This window comes from Entelurus aequoreus, linkage group LG13 (genome assembly GCF_033978785.1).
Source record: "Entelurus aequoreus isolate RoL-2023_Sb linkage group LG13, RoL_Eaeq_v1.1, whole genome shotgun sequence".
Lineage (NCBI taxonomy): Eukaryota > Metazoa > Chordata > Actinopteri > Syngnathiformes > Syngnathidae > Entelurus > Entelurus aequoreus.
In genome coordinates this window covers 31,463,627-31,480,222 of record NC_084743.1, presented here as the reverse complement: position 1 = coordinate 31,480,222, position 16,596 = coordinate 31,463,627, and the positions used below count along the sequence as shown (strand labels likewise).

The window sequence follows — 16,596 nt, the reverse complement described above, 5'->3', positions numbered from 1 at the left end:
CACCAAGTGGTAGGCCACGTAAACTGACAGAGAGGGGTCAGCGGATGCTGAAGCGCATAGTGCAAAGACTTTCTGCACAGTCAGTTGCTACAGAGCTCCAAACTTCATTTGACCTTCCAATTAGCTCACTTACAGTACGCAGAGAGCTTCATGGAATGAGTTTCCATGGCCGAGCAGCTGCATCTAAGCCATACATCACCAAGTCCAATGCAAAGCGTGGGTTGCAGTGGTGTAAAGCATGTCGCCACTGGACTCTAGAGCAGTGGAGACGCCTTCTCTGGAGTGATGAATCACGCTTTTCCATCTGGCAATCTGATGGACGAGTCTGGGTTTGGAGGTTGCCAGGAGAACTCTACCTTTGGGACTGCATTGTGCCGAGTGTTACATTTGGTGGAGGAGGAATTATGGTGTGGGGTTATTTTTCAGGAGTTGGGCTTGGCCCCCCGAGTTCCAGTGATAGGAACTTTGAATGCTCCAGGATACCAAAACATTTTGGACAATTCCATGGGATGGCACTTCAAGTTCATATGTGAGTAAAGGCAGGTGGCCAAATACTTTTGGCAACATAGTGTAGTTGCAACATTCATGTGCTACCCTTTTCAATAAGATGCTGAGGTTGATTCACTCGCATCAAACATTGCAACACTGTTTCACCTGAACTCATGTGGAGTAAAGGATGATGTTTTGATATTACAGGCTGACATTCAGATCAAGTTCAGGACTCATGGACAGTTCTGGAACTTCCTCACAAAGGAAAAGTACCCTAACCTGAGGAAATGTTCTCCATACCTTACAGCAATAGTTTCTTCCACCTATATGTGCGAGTCAGTTTTTCCCCCACACGAAGATCATTAGTTTCAAATACCGTTCCACCATGACTGATGAGCATTTGGAAGTTTGCTTGAGGTTGGCTGTCAGCAGCTACTGTCTGGACTATGCATCCCTGACAGATTCCATTTAGTGCAAGTCATCAGAGTAAGGTAAGGACACAAAATGTACAGTTGTAATGTACAAAATGGGTTCAATAATAGAAGCTTTTGTAATATCCCTTATTAGCACTTCTGACTAGATTTTGTCACACTAAATCAGCCATATACACTGCATCTGGAAAGTATTCACAGCGCATTCAGTTTTTCCACATTTTGTTATGTTACAGCTTATTTCCAAAATAAAACAGAATATTTTTGTCCTCAAAATTCTACAGACAATACCTCATAATGAAAATGTGAAAAGGTATTAAATTTTTTTTTGCTAATTCATCAAAAATAAAAAAATACATGTACATAATTATTCACAGCCTTTGCGCTATACTTTTGTTGATGCACCTTTGCCAACAATTACAGCCTCAATATTTTTGAATACGATGCCACAAGCTTGGCATACCTATATTTGGGCAGATTTGCTCATTCCTCTTTGCAGCACCTCTCAAGCTCCATCAGGTTCGATGGGAAGTGTTGGTTTTTATCCAACATCAGCTTCTCGAGGCTGTAATTGCTGTACTTGTGATTTCTTTTTATAAATTTAAAAAAAAAAAAAAAAAAAAAACTTTTCACATTGTCATTATGTGGTATTGTCTGTAGAATTTTGAGGACAAAAATGCAAAAATGTATTCATTCCATTGTGGAATAAGACTGTATTTTAAAAAAAATTGCAGGAAGAGAGGATATTTGTCTATAAGCAGTTTGTATTTAGATAACGTAAGCGTATGAATAGCTTTTGTTGATGTGGCCATCTCGGTTTCCGACCTCGAAACTGGAACGCATCATGAGCCTTCACTTTTCAAACTGTGCTAGCTCAGTGCCATGTATCGTACATGTTACTAATTAACATTTGCTATTTTACACCTCTAAATTTGGTCATTAGAAATACAACTGATGCATGTAACAATCAAATAGCTGGTGTGTGATAAGTACAACACTTACAGTATAAACACTTTGTAGGGCTCAACAAAGACTACGGCAACACACCTCAGACAAACTGAAATTAATAGCTACAAATGATTCATTTAACAGCTCGTTGTGAAATGAAATAATATATTTTATTATTAAACACATTTACATTTATTGACACATGAATGCACACAAAAGTACCAAAAATTGGGGTCTTTGAGGACCGGTATCAAGTCCCAGGTACCGGGAATTGGCACTGTATCAGTTCAAATGTGAAAGGTACCCATCCCTATGTACTATAAGGGCTGGCCTAAATAATGATTGATACAAAATTAATCTTTCCTAGTAAGATGCAGTGTTATTTAATGTTATGTCATAATGGTGCATTCTACTGTGTCACATTTCTAAACATTTGCCTGCACATAAGCAAGACACTCTTCGCAGTATTGCTAATTGCAGCAATCCAAAAAATGGTGGTAGAAGGGGTTAAATATAGTTCACATATATTTATTTTAGATTTGATGACTCTGTTAAAGTGTCTGATTACTTTTAGGTGGCGAAAGAGGTCTACAGTTTCACTGGGTGCTCAATGCGACACGGGGAGCATGAGGCGCTCTGTAAATTAGGGCAGTAACAGGAGAACTGATTAGCTTCTTTAAGATACTGTCTCTGAAACAAACCTTATATCCAAGGTCAGATATTTTGCAGCTTGCAATCATTATTATAATCGCAAAGCCTGGTAAACTATTAAAAAAAATGCAACCGGTGATGTAAAAGACAGCTGGCCAAAGGCACTCAGCTGACCTTTTAAATAGTTAATCCTCCCCAATTACTCCGAAATGCCCCTCGGGTGATAAGGGTAGCAAGTACGGAGCAAATTCTGCTGCTGCATACATTTCGTGACACAAGAAACTGAGAAGCGTGTTTACAAGCGTGACAAGTTTCACACAAGACTTCATGCTGGAGCAAGTAATGGAAAGCGGAGGGGAGGTAGGCGAGCTAAGGCCATGGGGCACTTTGCCTAAAATCTACCCTGCATCGATACTAGCGCCATATGTGGGAGGCTGCTCTCACGTAAAACAAGACCCAGAGTGAGGTTTGACCTTTCACTGGCCTAACTATAATATTATTATAAGGTACGCAATCAGATTGCACTTTTTCCCTTTGGAGTGTCCTTATGAGAGAGAGGGTGATGAGCAAAAATCCTTGTGACCATACAATGTACAGCAAGGTACAAAGAAAGTGGGGGGTTTTCAGTACTGACAAGTATTGTTTATTTAGGAAAGCCTGTTTTTTTAAAATTATTATTATTAAATCAACATAAAAAACACAAGATACACTTACAGTTAGTGCACTAACCCAAAAACCCTCCCTCCACCCCTCATTCTCACTCATTCACACAAAAGGGTTGTTTCCTTCTGTTATTAATATTCTGGTTTCTACAATATCCATGCAGTCTGCAGGGGATACAGTCCGTGAAGCACACAGGATTGTGTGTGCTGCTGGTCCACTAATAGTACTAACCTTTAAAGGCCTACTAAAAAGAATTGTTTTTATTTAAACGGGGATAGCAGATCCATTCTATGTGTCATACTTGATCATTTCGCGATATTGCCATATTTTTGCTGAAAGGATTTAGTAGAGAACATCGACGATAAAGTTTGCAACTTTTGGTCGCTGATAAAAAAAGCCTTGCCTGTACCGGAAGTAGCGTGACGTCGCAGGTTGAAAGGCTCCTCACATTTCCCCATTGTTTACACCAGCAGCGAGAGCGATTCGGACCGAGAAAGCGACGATTACCCCATTAATTTGAGCGAGGATGAAAGATTCATGGATGAGGAACGTGAGAGTGAAGGACTAGAGTGCAGTGCAGGACGTATCTTTTTTCGCTCTGACCGTAACTTAGGTAAAAGGGCTCATTGGATTCCACACTTTCTCCTTTTTCTATTGTGGATCACGGATTTGTATTTTAAACCACCTCGGATACTATATCCTCTTGAAAATGAGACTCGAGAACGCGAAATGGACATTCACAGTGACTCTAATCTCCACGACAATACATCGGTGAAGCACTTTAGCTACGGAGCTAACGTGATAGCATTGTGCTTAAATGCAGATAGAAACAAAATAAATAAGCCCCTGACTGGAAGGATAGACAGAAGATCAACAATACTACCAAACTCTGGACCTGTAACCACACGGTTAATGCTGTACCGCCGGACGAAGCCTAGCAATACTGTTGCTAACGATGCCATTGAAGCTAACTTAGCTACGGGACCTCGACAGAGCTATGCTAAAAACATTCGCTATCCACCTACGCCAGCCCTCATCTGCTCATCAACACCCGTGCTCACCTGCGTTCCAGCGATCGACGGCGCGACGAAGGACTTCCCCCGATCATCGATGCGGTCGGCGGCTAGCGTCGGATAGCGCGTATGCTATCCAACTCAAAGTCCTCCTGGTTGTGTTGCTGCAGCCAGCCGCTAATACACCGATCCCACCTACAGCTTTCTTCTTTGCAGTCTCCATTGTTCATTAAACAAATTGCAAAAGATTCACCAACACAGATGTCCAGAATACTGTGGAATTTTGCGATGAAAACAGATCTGTTTGTATTGGGATACAATGTGTCCGAATACTTCCGCTTCAACCATTGACGTCACGCGCAAACGTCATCATACCTAGATGTTTTCAACTGGAAGTTTCCCGGGAAATTTAAAATTGCACTTTATAAGTTAACCCGGCCGTATTGGCATGTGTTGCAATGTTAAGATTTCATCATTGATATATAAACTATCAGACTGCGTGGTCGGTAGTAGTGGGTTTCAGTAGGCCTTTAATGCACTGTTGCTTTGAAACTTTGGAAACAGTAGAGGCTCAAGCCGGCTATACAGTAAGCTACGCTATGAGTTACATCGCGAACGTAATAACGACTTATAATACTAACTGGTCCATTGGAAACAGAGAAGGGAATTAATCCAATAAAAGTAGTTTTTTAGGAAAGTCATTCATTATTTTGCTGTAGGACGGTGACATTATTGTGGTACATTGAAAGGCTAAGCTAGCTACACAGCAAGTTGAACTAACATTGCTAATGTATCATTCACACAGTTCTAACCAACTGCTATTACTTACAGTTTTGTTGTCTCCTCCATTGCAATAAATAGTAGGCACTAAGCCCCGCATTAAAAGTAACTTTTCGAAAACCCATCTTTTTGTGAAGGTTTGTGTTTGAAGCAGGACTGCTCTTTGCACACTCAGCGACTTATTCACAGTTGAAGGCACATTGCCACAAATCATAAAAGTTAAAAGTAAGGCAATTTTGACTTCAGATGAGGCTAAAAGTTTGTGAAGTGACTTGTGCTGGTTAAAGCAAACCATCAAAAGAGCATTTTCCTTTATTAGGTTTCATCGTGGTAATGTTGTGGTACAACTGTCCTACATAAATTAAAAATGGCTGACTCACGCAAGGATGTTTGGGTAAATTTCTACCATGTATGGATAATCCGCTAACGTCACATATGGCAACAACGTCACAAAAGGAGCAAATTCCAAATGGACCATTTGGAGGAAGTATGAAAGAAGGCAAGATTATTTTGTAAATATCTCCGCAATGCCTCCACGGTTTGATTTTTTTTTTTTTTTTTTTAATTGGGGCTTATGCAGATCCCAAATACACAAAAACGGGTAGCAATAGGTAAGAAAAGTTAGTTTTTCATTATAGGGCCCCTTTAAGTGGAGACTAAAACTGTTGATGTACTTTGCTTCGACTCCTCGTGCCAGGAACACATCTCCACATTGGTGAACATTTGATGTGAGCGATGACAAAATACAACAGCGCTGCAGGACTTGTGCAGCTCAATTTTAATAACACAGCTAATGGCATAGTTCAGGGGTCCCCAAACTACAGCCCGAAGTCCCAAGTTAAAAAACACAAACAAAAAAAAACATTTTATTTTAATATTATCTTCGCCACGACAATCGAGTTGGCCAACTTTCAGCAGGACAACCTATGCCCGTTGTTTTAGCACATCAGTGCCCAGTTCAACTGTGAGGAATTACATAGATTGTGACGATGTACTTCTTCGTAGTGGCTATGCTGGAAGCCTCCACGAGGGCCACTTGGAGGCTCTTCTGGTTACTGGCAAGAAAAACTCACTCAAGGCTACTATATTGGGTGAAACAAGTGTAAAGCTGACTATATCGGTGTTATTTCATGTCTGGAGCGCTTTAAAACATTTTAAAAACGTATGTTTGTAAATGTGACTGAAGACAGTCTAATAACACATCAAACAGAACATGACATAATGGTGTGATGCATTGTTTAATCCCACGTAGTAGAACTAGGTAGGGCGCTGGTTCGCACTATCTTGTGTTTTTCCATGTCTAATAATCAACTTGGCTGGCATATACAAAAACAAAAAAAATCTTCCAATCAGATATGTTGAGCGGTGCAAACCCCGCCTAAAGCTTTCTAGCACTTAAAAAGTACTACCTAACAGAACCAACTTTTGGCACTGCAAAATGGCCAGAAATTGAATTCAAATTTTGATCTAAAATGCACATTGTTATAGAGTAAAGATCGTGCAGTGTAAAATATGCTACAGTTTTAAACTATTTTTTTTAAAGAAAGTGAAGCAAAAAATGCCTTATACTGCCTCATGGATAACAAAAAAAAATAATATTCCTTTTAGTTGTACACTCATTACAGTCTACTCAAATTTGTCATTTTAGTTGGTTTCCCACGGGAGACGGCAAGCCAAACTAAATAGAATTATTAGCCTGCATGTCTAAATGAAGTGTCACTTTCAACTGAGAGGTTGAAATTACAGTGCACGCATTTATGCAGCCTGGGATTGTAACCAAGTATCTGCCCATACTACAGTACGGTGACTGATAGCTGGCACTAATTGAAGGATAAGACTTATTGGGCTGGAACATCTCTCACGTATACCCTTGGGCTTCTGATTCTTTTGTTAGTATTGTCCACTTATTTTTGGCTATGTCTTTTGCGATTTGCTGATGATGATGCATACACATTTTTTGTTCACATTTCATAGGTTTTTGTTGTTGTTGTAGTTATGGCTGAACTCAAAACTGTGCATATTAGAGTGAACTTCCCCCTTCCTCTACTGGCCTCCACTCACTGAGCATTCATACTGTAGAGTTTGAGCTGTAGGGCTTTTAGAAAATTCTCTTTTAAATGACAAAAAAGACAACTATTTGTCGTTTGGAGCGAGTGTGCTTCCTTCTTAATTTTTCTTGGCGTTCCCGCCACAACAACACTGTCGCCTGCTGATGATGTCAGTGCTGCGCCAACACTGATGCCAACGAAGGGACAACAGTCATTCGGTTTAACTGTTACATGCGTCCCCTCATAGTGAAATAAATGTCCACATTTCAACATATATCAAGGCAAAATTATAGAGAAAACAAAATACAATACCAAATATACATCTGTAAACTCTCTATATAGCATGTGACGCAAATAGCCACGTCACGCTCAAAACATACAATTATTTTGTTGTTGCAAAAAAAAACAGTGCAGTTATAATGCAGATTGTATAGGAAAATACAAAAACATGCACAAAACTATCAAACAAAAAACTGTCACCCCTGCACATAATCCTCCAAATAAACAGGGGGTTTTGATGACCTACCAACCAGTGACAGCCCAGGAATGAGAACTTTCTGCGTGGGGGAGTCTTCCTCAACAGAACCAGAAGGGGGGAGTGAGAAAAAAATAAAATAAAATCAGTATAAGCCTGGGCCCCTGGAGAGGGGGTCCAGACTCCTATACAAGGCGAAAACCGTTTATCAACAACACCCAGAAACGCCGTCGGCTTCGCTGGGCCTGAGCTCATCTAATATGGATTGATACAAAGTGGAAAAGTGTTCTGTGGTCTGACGAGTCCACATTTCAAATTGTTTTTGGAAACTGTGGACGTCGTGTCCTCCGGACCAAAGAGGAAAAGAACCATCCGGATTGTTATAGGCGCAAAGTGTAAAAGCCAGCATCTGTGATGGTATGGGGGTGTATTAGTGCCCAAGACATGGGTAACGTACACTTCTGTGAAGGCGCCATTAATGCTGAAAGGTACATACAGGTTTTGGAGCAACATATGTTGCCATCCAAGCAACGTTACCATGGACGCCCCTGCTTATTTCAGCAAGACAATGTCAAGCCACGTGTTACATCAACGTGGCTTCATAGTAAAAGAGTGTGGGTACTAGACTGGCCTGCCTGTAGTCCAGACCTGTCTCCCATTGAAAATGTGTGGCGCATTATGAAGCCTAAAATACCACAACGGAGACCCCCGGACTGTTGAACAACTTAAGCTGTACATCAAGCAAGAATGGGAAATTCCACCTGAGAAGCTTAAAAAATGTGTCTCCTCAGTTCCCAAACGTTTACTGAGTGTTGTTAAAAGGAAAGGCCATGTAACACAGTGGTGAACATGCCCTTTCCCAACTACTTTGGCACGTGTTGCAGCCATGAAATTCTAAGTTAATTATTATTTGCAAAAAAAAAAAAAGTTTATAAATATCTTGTCTTTGTAGTGCATTCAATTGAATATGGGTTGAAAAGGATTTGCAAATCATTGTATTCCGTTTATATTTGCATCTAACACAATTTCCCAACTCATATGGAAACGGGATTTGTATATCACACACAACAATTTCAATTCTCGATCGGTCGGGTTGAGTAGTGATACAGTGAGGCTGGGCCACTAAGCGTGCTATCACTAAACCCATGTTGTCACGTACCCCGGGTTTTAAATAACCCAGATATGGGCGCGGCCTCTACCTGGACAGGGACAATCATCTAACTGAATGGTGGAACAGTAACGTCAATATGCAGTGAGATGTCACATTTGAAATAAAATCTGTCGCCTCTAGCAAAGTAATGCTATTATCCACAATGGTAATGAGCCACTGGCCCACATCCACAATTGCATGAGTTTGCTGCATAAAATCAAAACCCAGCTTGTGTAGCCCCCCGCACAACATGCATATGCAGTTCATGGGCATCGCTACCCAACTTTCTGAAAAGGACCAAAGTGCCCAGGGTCCAATACTTGTTCATTACTGCCCGAGCATCCATTTTGTGTTTATTTCACATAGGTTTACGCAAAGCTGGGATGGACATTCTCAATTCCTCAGGAATCAATGAAACTGTCGAGCCAGAGTCAACTATTACAGTCACGTCAATAATATCGACAAGCCCTTTCACATAGGCTGTGGACTTGGACTCACCAAACGAGACCATTGTAAGGTCTGGCGCTGCATCTGTGGTGTCCTCGCTGTCACCCTGTGGCGACAGCACCGGAATCTGGTTCTTGATACCAGCTATTGGGCATTTCCCAGCCTCTGTCCCAGCAGGGATGGGGATGGTAAACGTCAGGAGGGCGAAATAAACCTCCCTCCCTGTCTCGGATACTGTTCCTGCGCATAGGAGTCCCCCGTCGGGCCCTCGTAGTCTGACCGATGCGGTAAGAAACCAGCCATGGTGTCCATTTTTGTAAGGAGCCGTTCCAAGGCATACACAAGCTTTTCTGTAACATTTGCATTATATTATATATTTGCATTATATTATATTCTGCGACTGCGAATTTGGGGGTGCCACCACCTGCGGATGCGAGATGGAATAGGGCATTACAGGTGTGCTGGCCCTGAGAGCCTGTCTGGCACATTCACAACAGCCTGCAATGATTAATGCTTCCTCCACATCTGCAGCCCCCTGCTTATGACACTGAGATTGGAGAGCTGTGTCAAGGCCAGCTAGAAAGCGCCTAAAAGTCTCATGATCTCTAACTGTTTTGTCATATTACGGAAAAGCCTCTGCCACAAGCCTAGAGACGTCGGCTGCATATACATCCAAACTTTCGCCGGGCTGGTGGGTGCACGTTTGAAAATACAGGAGAAACTGCCTTTGTATAAAAGCCTCCATCTTCTCCAACATGCGCCCATTATCACTGTGGACATCCGTTGACAAACTGTCTGAAAATAAAAAAGCTGACCCGCCAAAGCAGCGGCATAATTTCAGCCTCTGGCCTGTGCGCAGACAGCGGCTTCGCTCACGTACAAAGTGCTTCTCGCTGTCTCTGCGAAATGCCGCTGGCAGCTCGACTTTTACAACACTCAGGCCACCAGTCCACGCAGCAGCACTCCCAAAATAATCCTTGTTTATGTCGTCAAAATACTCATGTTTTCGGTCCAACATGTCGCTCACGAGCACAGCCAGCTGGCTAGCAGAGCCGACTACAAAGTCCGGTAGTTGTCCAAAGAGGGAAAACACTTAAAATGCCAGGTACACACTCAGGACACTGCTGCCACCAATGTAGCGTCTAAGCTGAAGGGCGTTTAGGAAATACTCTTTTAAATGACAAAAAACACAGAACTGATTCTCGTTTGGAGCGAGTGTACTTCCTGCTTTATTTTCCTTGGGGTTCCCACCACAACAACAACATTGTTGCCCACTAATGACGTCAGTGCTGTACCAACACTCTGACATCATTGAAGTGACAACAATGATTTAATTTAACTGTTACAATACAATAGTTTTCTTGTCCCATCATCAGTCATTCTGATTATTGACTTTGTCTAATGCAGTGTGATTGCTTTAATTAAATGACATGTCATGTTGTTGTTACGCACACAAAGTAGTCAACAGTGATATACTGTAGAGTGCTATGGGTTTGACTTTTGGATCATTTTGAGTCTAATTTGTTTTTATTATAAATTGTGTCATTTATCATTTTGGTTGTCTTATAAGAGTAGACTATTAGATTCGGAAGAGTTTGTTTCGAATATCAACCTGACAGTCAAAACATCGTACATTGAACCCCCCTCCTTCTTGCGTGGGAGTGAGGCAAATGGAGTACCACGGATTCCACGGGTCTGTTTGGAGGAATATCAGAGATAAGGTACATGCCGTCAGCTATGAGACCCGTCTATTACGTAGCACGCCATGCCACTGCGCGCCTCTGGCGGGTTTGGGCCCTGGTGAGGCTTGTCAGACATTGGACCAGGTATGCGACGCCGGCGTGTAGTTTAGTTTGCTTGGGAAGGAAGGCTCTCTCACCGCTCCCCTGTGGCAAAGGTGAGGTGGACGGCGTGGCGAAGTTGGGAGAGTGGTCGTGCCAGCAATCTGAGGGTTACTGGTTCAATCCCCACCTTCTACCATCCTAGTCACATCCGTTGTGTCCTTGAGCAAGACACTTCACCCTTGCTCCTGATGGGTCCTGGTTTGTGCTTTGCATGGCAGCTCCCGCCATCAGTGTGTGAATGTGTGTGGTGAATGTGGAAATAGTGTCCAAGCTCTTTGAGTTCCTTAAAAAGGTAGAAAAGCGCTATACAAGTACAACCCATTTACCATTTACCATAATCTTTCCACAAGTTCACCTACGTAAACCTTGTTAAGTTTACTTCCTCTAGATCACAGATGTCAGACTCAAGTTCCGGGGGCCAGATCTGGCCCACTATATTGTTTTGAGTGATTTGCGAATGCTTGGAAATAACGTATGTCAATTGATCCTTCCTGCTTAATTGGATCAATTTTAGCAGAAAATTTGCATGTGCTGCATGCAATTATGTCTTTTAGAAGGGTCATAATTTTTTATTCAAAACACTTCCTTGTGGTCTATGTAACATGCAATAGTGGTGCTTTGGTTAAACTTTTACATAGTTTAACAGACCATCTTCAAGCCACTTTCTAAGTGTCTCTTTATGCGCCGTTTTGTGGGCGATCTTATTCATGTGACGAAGCCCTACACTAGACCAGGGCCACTACGACTATGTTTCCACCCCGTCAGCCATTTGTAGTTTACTGACAAATATAAGTTAGAATATCATCTAGTTTGTGATTTCAAAATGCCATGGGATGGTTCGCCCATTGCGTAAATCTAGTCAATACCGCCTCTGCATATATTCTAAACATTTTGTTTGGTAAAATAAAAATAAATACTTTGATATCTGCTTTTTAATCTTTAATATATATTCACAGTTACAAGCGGCCCACAAAGGGCAGCCGTAACTATTATGTGGCTCAAAGAAAACAAGTTTGACACCCCTGCTCTAGACAGGCAAGTTTGATCGTCTTTTCTGCGCCGAAGCTAACTCCTCCGCGGCTGATTTGCAGACCTCACTAAGCTATCCAATCTCTGCTATGTTTATTTAATTTCCTGAGTGTTTTGCCGTAGAGTTTTTGAGGTGGAAAAAAAGTTGCAATTGAGCTGTGCTCTTGCAATAATACATGTAGCTACATGCTAGCTATACAAGCAAAAAAACAGTCAGATGAGTAGACAAAATGTCTAACGAATCAGACTCAACAATGAAACTCCTTAGACAAAGACAGCCGAGGAGGAATACTGAGTTTTCCTGGTGGGCCGATCAATATTGAGCCGATCGATGGGACGGTCGTTTTCTTTTTTGCACTTTGCGGCTTTACCTTGGTCTTCGATAACTCTCAATTTGGCCAGCTGCAGACATTAGAGAATCGTCAAAAAATAAAATGACAGGGCACACTTTAGATGAAGTTTTGCAGCAAACTTATTCCCTGCCCTTTTCTATTCTGTCACCACATGAACACAATATAACCCTGCATATTGATGCAAAGGCTGCCAGGATTGTGCCAAAAACTAAAATGAGTGGAATAAAGTTTACTGTCATAGTGTTGTGTTATTTCTATTTAAATTTTTATTAATTAATATTTTATTAGATGTTGTAAATTTGCACTAAAAACAAATGATTAAACAATTTGTTTTCCATGCATTGATATTATTCAAAAACCCATTTTTGTCTCAGTCAACCCAAGACAGCCTTATGTATTCTATTCTAAATGTATCGGCTATGTTGCATGCACGTGCACGGAATCGGGACGGGCTCTGGATTACATATTCCAGTCTTTCCAGAGGAGGGGAAGCATGCAACATCTGGAGGTGGATCAGTGTATTTAGACTGGTCAAAGAAGTCTGACTTTAGGTGTGAAGTGGGCCAAGGCACAGTACGATTAGTTTAAGTATGCTTTAATGTTATTGTTACGGTATACCTGAGGTAAATGGTGTACAAAGTGGAGACAAATGGGTAGTTTAAAACAGTGGATGCATGCTATGTTCATACTGTAGCGGCCTAACAGAAATGTGACACTGCTAGAAGATTTCTTGAAAAACCATAACACCTTCCTGTTGGCTGTAATCTACAACAAAAACAAAGTCCGACAGTCTAATTATCACCTCTAAATGTGCAACAAACCAATTTTCTGTCCATCACACGTTACTCTTACACCAAGTCAAAGCTTAAGTGCCTTCACTGTCCTTTGAAATATAGACACTCCAACCTGCTCAGTGGCCTTGTGGTCCGCCCTGAGATCGGTAGGTCGGGAGTTCAAACCCCGGCCGAGTCATACCAAAGACTATAAAAATAGGACCCATTACCTCCCTGCTTGGCACTCAGCATCAAGGGTTGGAATTGGGGGTTAAATCACCAAAAATGATTCCCGGGTGCGGCCACCACTGCTGCTCACTGCTCCCCTCACCGTTCAGGGGATGAACAAGGGGATGGGTCAAATGCAGAGGACAAATTTCACCACACCTAGTGTGTGACAAACATTTGTACTTTAACTTTAACTTTAACTTTAATGAACAGACTTTGTTGAAATAGCCACTGATTTGTGTTTTTGTAATGAGCAATTAAATAAAAAGGATATTAATTTCCAGTCATCCAAGTTTTAATTAATTCTAACAAACAGGTACAGCCCACAGAGAATGAGGATTTTAATTCGAAATGTATCAAATATTGTTGGTCATGTCTAAATGATCGATTACATGAAGTTGACAAAAATGAAATACACAATATAAAATAAGAACATAAAATTGCACAACCGGGTGATAAGCTCCTAAAATCCTGATCGTGTTAAATCCACTAAACGTACCAAAAACTTATGAAGGAAAAAAAAATACATATTAAATAGACAAGTGGTTGGCCTGATCTTATCTTACCTATAAGATATTTTTTCTTAGTGATGACAAAAGTGAATGCAGCTCCATGCACAAAATGCAGAATGTACTGTGGCTGTGGCATTGGAAAGGAGGAAAGTCTGAATTTGGTGAGCTCTGTTGATCTTTATGCAGTCATTTTTGACAGGAAAATATTTTCATCCATGTACAGTATAAAAACTATGGTTACATTATTTTTATTCGTCACATTTTACTATTACTCTTCTTTGCATAAAATGGCATTATGCAAAATTCAAAAGAAGACATAGCTCTGAAATTAAAGGTGGAAGTCTGTAAATAACATTGTGATTAGAAGCAAAACGGGAAAAAAAACCTGTACAAGCTTATTAATACTGTAACCGTTTATTTCTCAATTATTATCACTGTTTCAAAGTCTACAAATATAAAGAAAAAACTAAATACAGTTTTACTTGTATAATTTGTTAGTAATACGTTTTAAAACGTCAGAGAAATACCAAATAACACAAAAATCAAAGCAATTTTTCCTATAGGAAATTATGTAAATCCAATTCATCCTCTTTGATGTCTATAAAATAAATAGGTACGTGTTTTAATGTGTCTTAATTACATTTTTGTTTTGTCAAGTTGGGCCATTGTGAAAATGGATTAGCCGCTAAACTCAAACGGAAAAAGCAGGCGATATTATGGCCTTGGTTTGAGGAAACACAGGAGAAGGTAGGATAACGTATAATTTTCATCTAATCTTGGCATGTGCATAACAACACCGACATGCAGTGATATAAGTACAGCTCAATCAGCATTTTTATGCAACTCTGTATCAATCTGAGAGTAGGCAGGTATACCAAATGTTGTGACTGGAATATTCTATATTATGTTAATGAACTTTATTTTTGACAGTGTCTGGAAAAAAATAGCAGTGATGTTTGTCTTAAAGGCATACTACAGGTTTTTTTTTTTAGAATTTTGCCTATCATTCACAATCCCTATGTGAGACAAGACCATATGTGTTTTTTTTAATGCAGTCTAATTCGTCTAATAATGCAGCTAATGGGAGTACAGTCCTATAAAAAACATCCAAAAACCACTAACAATACTCTATTTACATCTTGTGACCTAAATATTAACCATGTTTTAGCAATATTATTATTATAAGCAGCACTGATGCCAAGGAAATACTTTTACCGGCGCCTTGATCACGGAGAGGTAACTAGCCTATGCAGCTATTGACATACTAAGCTGGTGAGCTGCTGTATCGCCTCTGAGTTGGTAAAAGTTAATTCTTGATTTTTTATTATGTTTGTAGTTTGTATGTATTGTTTAGCAATAGTGCTACTTGTTGGATCTGCTCATCGCTTAGCTCATAAAACGTGTAGCTCATACTTCGTATATTCTGACTAAAAAATATAAGGTTCTGGATCATAATTTCTCTCATTGGATGTCATGAAGTCTGCCATGCATAATAGTTACTGTTGTAGAAAGGAATAGCAAATATTGTGATGAGTCTGTGAAATTAATACGTTGCCAAACGCTTAAAATGACCATAATACGCCACAATTAAATGTTATTTATAATGTACCTGATACTACATAACATATATGCTTAAAGCATGAATACAAAACGTTGATGGAGGTTTTTGGATGTTTTTAGAGTGCTTTATAGGCGGAATGCAGCGAATCCCATAACCTCCATTGTTAGCAGACTTTTGCCAGCGTTTATTTACGAGTTACAATGCATTGAAAAAACATATATGTTCTTGTCTCACATACGGATTGTAAAACATAGTCAAAAACACAAAAGTGCAGGTTTCCTTTTAAGTTATTTATTCAAACAGTGTGCATTATCAAAAGATAAATTAGGATACTTTTTGAGAAGATGGCGGGTAGAAATCCTCCACAAACGATGTTAATCTCAATCTTGTAGAAGTAGGTTATAAATGTGACTGTGGAGCAAAATGTATGCGAAATTTACACCAAAGCATAGCCAAAACATATTATCTAGAACACAAGCAAGTGTTTTAATGTAAATTAAAATGATCTTAGGTCCCCTTGAACATCACTTTTACCATTATTGAAAACTCTTGTCGGCAAAGACAGTGATGAGTGGAGAGAGAAGAGGGTAGAGCCACACAGACATTACCTTTGCACTCTGTTAGTTCTTTCTTTTTTAAAAGTTTGTCATTTACTTCCTCAAAATGCTGGCACTTACAACCTTTTTTTCTTTTCTAATAATTATTTTACAGTCTTCTTTGTTTGGGCACTTGATTCACGGGCAAATGGACCAATTTGTTACCACAAATGTTTAGCTGTATGGTAACCGAGACGGCTTACGAAAACCGGGTAAACCGTTTGGCTAAAATCTTCATTGAAAACCGAAACATAGGTAAAGTGGGGTGTACGAAAACTGTTTTAAAAGGTGTGTTATGTTAAAATTACAGCTATTCAAACTAGTTGTATTGTGGTGTCATCAGTTTTATAATCCCAAAGGTTTTAGCAGAGACTTAGTCTCCTGGTCAGTATGAGGGATTTCACACAGGAGTTGTAGAAATGGCCTTCCGTGGAAACAGATGTGGTTGTCCTCCCCAGGTTGCTGTTCCATCCGTCGAAGGATGTCCTCCACATCCTCCCTTGATAAATGTGAAGGCATCTGTCGGGCAAGTCGAACAGCTTCACTCTGTACAGACAAGTCACAGTTCAGTGAATTAGTTCAATAGTAAAAAAAAACCGGATAAG

General features: G+C 40.3%; 1 protein-coding gene across 4 annotated transcripts in view; it reads right to left on the bottom strand.

The window, feature by feature from the left end:
* Positions 1-16,596, bottom strand: part of pms1 (PMS1 homolog 1, mismatch repair system component) — a 72,521-nt gene that overhangs the window by 14,826 nt on the left and 41,099 nt on the right. For 2 of the 4 annotated variants that reach the window (XR_009828285.1, XM_062067715.1), the window contains exon 12: positions 16,448-16,537. Coding sequence is in view for 3 of the 4 variants with exons in the window: in XM_062067715.1 (XP_061923699.1) it covers positions 16,448-16,537 (90 nt within the window). In the remaining variant the exon portion in view is untranslated. Of the gene's footprint in view, positions 1-13,650; positions 16,538-16,596 lie in introns of those variants that run through there. The other 2 variants (XM_062067713.1, XM_062067714.1) reach the window with 2 other exon arrangements.